Here is a 6,832-nt window from a genome sequence, read left to right as displayed (position 1 = left end):
TGCTCCCAAGGGAGCCCAGAAGCCGGGGCAGAGGTGGGAAGCGCTGGGATGCTCCCAAGGGAGCCCAGAAGCTGGGGTGGAGGTGGGAAGCGCTGGGTGCTCCCAAGGGACCCCAGATTCCGCGCCGGGCGCTCCGGGCGCGACGCCAAGACGCAGGAGGGCGCGTGGCACCAAGAGACGCCACGGTGGCCGAGCCCCCGTTGTGCCCTGGCACCGCTCACCTTCGTCCAGGGCGAAGCCCACGTTGAGCGCCTTGAACTCCGGGCGCCGCACGAACATCTCCATGCCCTTGTGGCCGCCCACCTCCTCATCTGCGGGGAGAGGCCCGGCGTGGGCGACGGCCCCAGCGCGCGCCCCGCGCCGTGACGGGGAGCCGGGAGCCTGTCCGTGGACAGCGTCACCAGACAACGCGTCCCTCCGAGCGGGGACTCACCGGGCACGAAGGTCAGGTGGATGGTGCGGGCGAAACTCTTCCCCTCGGCCTTCAGCCTCCGGATGGCCTCGAGGTACCTGCAGGGCAGAGTGTCCCCGAGGTGCCCAGAGACGCCCCACAACCAGGCTGGGAGGTGGCAGGAACCCCCGCCGCGTCACCCCCGGCGCGGAGCCCTTCACTCACTGGATGGAGACGCACTTCATGTCCTGGGCACCGCGCGCGTAGATGTTGCCCTGCGAGTCCTTGACGGCCTCGAAGGGCGGGTAGGTCCAGTGCTCCTGCGGGGACGGGCGGCGCGGGCTGCGACGGGCACCGCGCGGGCGCCGCGCCGGACGCGGCCCCCAGCTAGCACTGCCCCCTCCGCCCGTCCCCGTCCCCGGCACCTCGAAGACGGGCACGACGTCCGTGTGGGAGTTGAGCAGGATGGAGCGCAGGCRGGGCTGGGTGCCCGGCCAGGTGAGCACCAGCACCACGCGGCCCGGGCACACCTGGGGGCAAGGGCAGCTGTCAGCAGGGCCACCTCCGACGGTGCCCAGGAGGCCCCGGTGCCAGCCAGGGCTTCCAGGAAAGCGGGAAACCTCCATCCGGGCAGCGCGATCCTGCCTGCTCCGTCGCTAATCATAGCGCGGGCAGCCGTAAAGGTCAGGGGGACCAGCCCAAAAATAGAGCGCACGGGGAGCTTAGGGAAGCGCCGGGGTCAACAGGGAATTACAGGGAGCGGGATCCCTTGGCCTCGCTCCCGGGAGGCGGCTGGGGACACTGGTCACACTTCCAACCCAGGGGCTGGCCGAGCCGCCGGCCCCTCCAGGACAAGGCCACTGGTCAAGGAGAGGGGGTCGCCCAAGGCAGGGGGACATCTCCCCGTCTTCGCTGAGCTCCGGACCCTTCCCGAGGGCAAGCAGGGAAGCGCCGTCCCTCTCTCACCTCCACTTTCTGGCTGGCCAAGCCCAGGTCGGTGCCGACGCGCTCCAGGAACCGCACGGCTGCATCTGCGGAGGACCAGGGACATCGAGGGTTAGGTGGGACCTGCCTCTCCTCCCACCGCACTTGCATGGTCCCAGGGAACCCCTGTGTGATCCTGGGCCAAGGAAAGAGTCATCTGGAGAGGTGAACAAGGAAAGGGCCATCCGGAGAGGTGTCCAAGGAAAGAGCCATCTGGAGAGGTCACCAAGCTCCTGATGCCAAATACAGGGCGCTGCTGCGCTTCAAGGAGCAGGTGGATCTCAGAAGGGAAGAGAACCCCACGGAGGGGCATCCCGAAGGACAGAAGCATTATCCCGGAGCGGGGCAGCGTGGAATGGGCGGCAGGCAGGAGCCGCGAGCGCGCCTGGGTTTCCCGCGGCGCCACCAAAGGCGCCGGCAGCAAGATAAGGCGCCCAGGTGCTCCCCGGCGCTCCTTAACACCGGGATCAAGGGCGTCCCGGCCCCGGCGCTCGGGCCCCCAGGTCCAAAGGCCGGAGACGTCCCGGGGCTGCTCCCACCTCGCTCCTCTCCCCGCGTCCCTGCCGCCGGGACCCGGGGGCAGCCCCGCTCACCGTAGTCGGGCTCGGGGTGCACGGTGTTGATCTTCAGGTACTCCCGGAACAGCGTCACCGAGGGCTCCTCCGAGGCGCCCGCGCTCTTGCCCGGCTTGCCCGGGGCCATCTCGGGCRCGGGACGAGGGCTGCAAGCGCCGGGAGCCGGTTAATAACCCAMCGGCCCCTCCAAAGTCCGGCCGCGGGCCGTGCCGACAGGGAAGCGAAGCGGGACGGGGCAAAGTCCTCGCTGGCGGCCGCGGGGCAATGAGGGCTCCCTAAGGAGGCTCCTCCGTGCCCGGGCCGGCTCCGTTGGCGGCAGCGCCCGCGCCGGCACCGGGCGAGACGTGCACACGTGGGGTGTGAGGAGGGCTGTATGGGCCCCCTTGCAGCATGTGGGGGCAGGAGAGAGCCCCCCCAGCTGCCCCACAGCACCCAGGCGCTGTGCCCRGGTGCACAGAGCCTGCCCCAGGGTGACGGAGGTGGCCGGGATCAGGAGACTCCATGGAAGGAGGGATGGGACTCAGRAGGAGGGACTTGCAGGATAGGTGCAAGGAAAGGGGCAGCTGGGGGGGGACAGGCTCCAAGAGGGTGGGTTGAGGGGCGCAGGGTGGCCGGGGGTGAACATGGGGTGATGAGGGCACATGAAGGTACACGCGGGAAGGCACTGGGGTGCCATGGGCAAGGGCACAGGGATAGCGTGGCAGGGGACATGGGGACGCTGGGTACGGTGGTTAGGGTGCTAGAGGATTCAGGGGTGCCGTGGTTGGCRCCCTGGGGTGCAAGGGCACCTCTTGTCACGGGGGTGTGTGGGGTGCACATGTATCACGGTAAGGGGTGCAGGGGGCCACAAGGGGTGCAGGAGCACACGGGTTAGGGGTGCAGGGTGCACAAGGGTGCAGTGGTAGGGACACATGGGTGCAGGGGGGACGTGTTGGTGACGGGAGCAATGCAAGGGACAYGGGTATGGGTGCAGGGGGCTCTAGAGGTGCAGGGAGCCGCATGGGCGCTGTGGGCAGGGGTGCAGGGGTGCAAGGGGTACGGGGTCTAGGGAGGCGGGCGGTGCAGGGGGCTCGGGGGTGTCGCAGGGGGGGAAGCTGCTGCACGTCGGGGCTCGGGGTCACCGCGCGAGCCGCGGGCGGCGCGGCCCGATGCGCTGCGGCCGCCCCGCTCCGGTCCGCTCCGGTCCGCCCGGAGCCCGCCCCGCGCCCGGCCCGGCCCGGCCCGGCCCTGCCTGGGCGTCCCTCCGCGCGGCTGCTGGCGCCTGCTCGCCCGGCCCGGTCCCGCTTCCCGCTGCCCGCCCCCGGTCCCGCCCAGGGGAGGCCCGGGCCGCCCGCCACGTCGGGGCGGCCCCTCGGGGCGGGACGAGCCGCGGGCGCGACGCGCGAGGAGGCAGCGCCCGCAGCCCAGCACCCGCGTTTATTAGTGACCTGGTGCTGGTGGGGTCTGCAGCGCGCGGGGGACACCCGCCCCGGGGACACCCGCACCCGGGGACACCCGCCCCGGGGACACCCGCACCCGGGGACACCCGCACCGGGGACACCCGCACCCGGGGACACCGGTACCCCGGGGACACCGGCAGCCGGGGGACACCCGCATCCAGGGACACGCGCACCCGAGGACACCAGCACTGGAGACACCCGCACCTGGGGACACCCACACTGGAGACACCTGCCCCAGACACACTGGCACCCCGGGGACACCCGCACACAGGGACATCCACTCCCAGGGACATCAGCATCCTGGGGACACTTGCTCCCGGGGACACCCGCACACAGGGACACCCACACCCGGGGACATCTGCACTCGGGGACACCCACTCCAGGGGACACCAACAGTCCCGGGGACACCGGCACCTGAAGACCCACCCCTGGGGACACCAGCAGCCCATGGACATCAGCAACCCCAGGGACACCCGAACACAGGGACACCCACACACAGGGACACCAGCACCCTGGGGACACCAGCAGCCTGGGGACACCCACCCGCGGGAACACCGGCAGCCCGCAGTGTCTCCGAGCGCCCGGCATCAGCGCGGGTCGGGGCGCGGGGCGACCGCGGTGCCGCGGGGACCCAGCTGCCGCAGGAATGCCAGCAGGACACTGTGGAAGTCCCGTGGCCGCTGCACGTAGCAGGCGTGGCCGGCGCCGCGCAGCACGGCCACGCGGTGCCGCGGGAGGAGCCGCAGCCTCCGCAGCGCCCGCGGGCCCAGCCCCGCGTCGCCGTCGCCGTACACGATCAGCGTGGGCGTCTGCGGCGGGACAGAGCCACGGCGTTGGCACGAGGCGGGCTCGGTGGCCGCGGGTCCCACCACGGTGTCCCTCGTGTACCTGGAGCTGCCGGTACCGCTGGGCCGGGTGCTCCGCGGTGCCGGCGGGCGCGATGGGCACGAAGCCGGCCAGGCGGGCGCCCCGCGCCAGCAGGAAGGGCACGGCGAAGCGGCCGCTCATGGAGGGGCTGACGAGGACGGGCCGGCGCAGGGCCAGCTCCCGCAGGACGTGGTCCAGCAGGGCCACCCGGCCCCGCTCCGTGGCCACCGCGTCGGACGGGGGTGAATCCCCGTGGCCTGCGTGGCACGGAGGGGACGGATGGAGCCCGGGCAGCTGCACAACACCCGGCACGTGCCTTGCCCGCCAACCCCATCCCAGCACATGGTGGCGCCACGGTGGGACCCAACTGGAGACATGGGTGACAGATTGGCCAGTGACCCCGCAGCTCTCCGGAGAGGTCCTGGGCATGCCCATGGGCAAGGGGGGCTCAGCGGTGCCTGTGAGCCTGGCCCAAGGGATGTCAGCCCTGCAGGCGGGCAGAGCGCGCGCTCCTACCAGGCAGGTCTATGGCCACGGCGCGGTAGCCCTCCTCAGCGAGCAGCGCCAGCGTGCCCAGCGTCTCCCACGTCTTGGAGGTGAAGGCCTGGCCGTGCAGGAGCAGGACGTCCGGCCTGCACGGGGAGGACACGTGCGGAGGCTGCGCCCGCGGGAGCCAGGCTCGGCCCGGGGCACCCGCGGCCACCCGGGCTCGGGAGGACCACGCACCGCAACCACTCTCCCACCACCACGTGTGACCGCRATGGGTCCCCCGCCCCACGGAGGTGCCACCCCAGCCCCGAGCGGCCAAGGAGGGTCCCTCTCCATGGCACACGCGGGAGCCCSAGGGCAAACTCACCCCGGGGTGCCGGCAGCGCCCGCGGGCCGGAACGGGGCTGCCTCCCTGTAGAAGACGGCCGGGCTGCCCGCGATGCTCCCCGTGCGCACGGAGCCGCTGGCGCGGCGCCCGCCCCGCGCCGTGGCCGCCAGCAGCAGCGCGAGGAGGGCGAGGGCGCCGAGCGCCCCGAGGAGCGGCAGGGCCCGGCGCCCGCGCGCGGCGCTCATCCCGGCCGTCCCTGCGGGAGGAAGGACAAGGAGGTGAGGGCGGCCGGGGCCGGGCGCTGCCCRCGGCGGCACCGTCACGGCGTGTCCCRCGTCCCTGCCCCTCCGTCCCGGCACCCCATAGCGCTCCATGGCACCCCGCAGCAGCCTGCCCCCCGCATCCCCACCCTGGCCCATGATGAGCACCCGGGCTCAGCTGAGGCCCCACGCAGCTCATTGCACAGCACCCAGCCGCCCTTGTACTTGCACGGGGCACGCTCCGCGGCCGGCGTGAGTGACAGCTGCCAATCAAGTGCACCATCACCCCCCCCAAGCCCGGCGGGGGGATGCCAGGAGGCAGCACCAACCTCCCCCACCCCGGTACCCACCGTGCGGGACGGGCCGCGCAGCAGCGGGCCCGGAGGCCGCCTTTCCCAGCGCGCCGCGCGCGCCGGCCCGGCGCCCGCCTAGCCGCTAGGCGGCCGTGCCCGGCTCCTCCGTCACAGCCGGTGGGAGGGCGGGCGGCCGCGCCGCGCCGCGCGTCCCCACCCCGGGCAACCTTCGGCACGGCCGGGCCCGCTCGCCATGGCCGCCCCGCGCCTCACCGAGGGCACCGTGGCCGTGGACGGGCAGAGCCTCTTCTACCGCGAAGCGGCGCCCGACGGGCCGGGCGCCCGGCTCGCCGTGCTGCTCCTGCACGGCATCCGCTTCTCCTCCGACACCTGGCTGCAGCTGCAGACGCTGGCCACGCTGGCCCGCGCCGGCTACCGCGCCGTGGCCATCGACCTGCCCGGTAAGGGCCGGGGCGGCGCGCGGCGCCCGCGGCCGCCGGCGCCTGGTGATATCCCTGTCTCCCGTGCACCAGGGCTGGGCCGCTCCAAGGACGCGGTGGCGCCGGCGCCCGTGGGGCAGCCGGCGCCGGGCGCCTTCCTCAAGGCGGTGTGGGAGGCGCTGGGGCTGGGCGCCGCCGTGCTCGTGAGCCCCTCGCTCAGCGGCATGTACTCGCTGCCCTTCCTGCTGGAGCACAGCGCGCTGCTCAAGGCCTACGTGCCCGTGGCGCCCATCTGCACCGAGAAGTTCCTGCCGGAGCAGTACGCGCGGATCAAAGTAGGGAGCGGGCACGCTGGGGCGGCGGGGGGCGCAAATACCAAAAAACCTCAATTTTCACAGGTTGAGGGGGGCACAAACACCAAAAACACCAGTTTTCACAGCAAAGGGACACGATGGCGGGTGGGGGCATCAGGGGAACATGAAGGCGAGCCGTGCCCGGTGGATGCGAGCCCCACGGAGCGGGGCACGCGCGCCCGTGGGGCTCAGCGTCGCCCTGCCCTCCGCAGACGCCCACGCTGATCGTGTACGGCGAGCAGGACGCGGAGCTGGGCCAGGCCAGCCTGGACAAGCTGCGGCACCTGCCGGCGCACCGCGTGCTGGTGCTGCAGGGCGCCGGGCACGCCTGCTACCTGGACAAGCCCGACGAGTGGCACCGCGGGCTGCTGGCCTTCCTGCAGCAGCTCGAGTGAGCGGCGCCGGCGCCGCGC

The 6,832-nt window shown here is 72.9% G+C and overlaps 3 protein-coding genes across 3 annotated transcripts in view; 1 reads left to right on the top strand and 2 right to left on the bottom strand.

Moving 5' to 3' along the window:
* Positions 1 to 2,088, bottom strand: part of LOC112953100 (aminoacylase-1-like) — a 3,985-nt gene extending 1,897 nt beyond the window's left edge. Inside the window, exons 1-6 of the mRNA XM_026046102.1 lie at positions 1,969 to 2,088; positions 1,358 to 1,422; positions 817 to 921; positions 617 to 711; positions 434 to 510; positions 222 to 311 (exon numbers count right to left, since the gene is read on the bottom strand). Coding sequence (XP_025901887.1) covers positions 222 to 311; positions 434 to 510; positions 617 to 711; positions 817 to 921; positions 1,358 to 1,422; positions 1,969 to 2,077 — 541 coding nt within the window. The 5' untranslated portion in view covers positions 2,078 to 2,088. The remainder of the gene's footprint in view (positions 1 to 221; positions 312 to 433; positions 511 to 616; positions 712 to 816; positions 922 to 1,357; positions 1,423 to 1,968) is intronic.
* Positions 2,089 to 3,911: 1,823 nt separating this feature from the next.
* ABHD14A (abhydrolase domain containing 14A) lies at positions 3,912 to 5,318 on the bottom strand. Its single transcript, XM_026046114.1, has 4 exons — positions 5,113 to 5,318; positions 4,773 to 4,888; positions 4,278 to 4,513; positions 3,912 to 4,198 (listed from the first exon to the last, which is right to left on the bottom strand). Exons 1-4 carry the CDS (start codon positions 5,316 to 5,318, stop codon positions 3,977 to 3,979), a joined length of 780 nt encoding a protein of 259 aa, XP_025901899.1. The 3' UTR covers positions 3,912 to 3,976.
* Positions 5,319 to 5,879: 561 nt separating this feature from the next.
* LOC112953101 (protein ABHD14B-like) lies at positions 5,880 to 6,832 on the top strand. The gene is made up of 3 exons (XM_026046105.1): positions 5,880 to 6,087; positions 6,160 to 6,401; positions 6,632 to 6,832. The coding sequence occupies exons 1-3, from the start codon at positions 5,880 to 5,882 to the stop codon at positions 6,812 to 6,814; spliced, it is 633 nt and encodes a 210-aa protein (XP_025901890.1). The 3' UTR covers positions 6,815 to 6,832.

This window comes from Nothoprocta perdicaria, unplaced genomic scaffold (genome assembly GCF_003342845.1).
Source record: "Nothoprocta perdicaria isolate Ctin4 unplaced genomic scaffold, notPer1 scaffold_42, whole genome shotgun sequence".
NCBI lineage: Eukaryota > Metazoa > Chordata > Aves > Tinamiformes > Tinamidae > Nothoprocta > Nothoprocta perdicaria.
The sequence above is the reverse complement of the archived record's forward strand: the minus strand, read 5'-3'. Positions and strand labels throughout refer to the sequence as shown.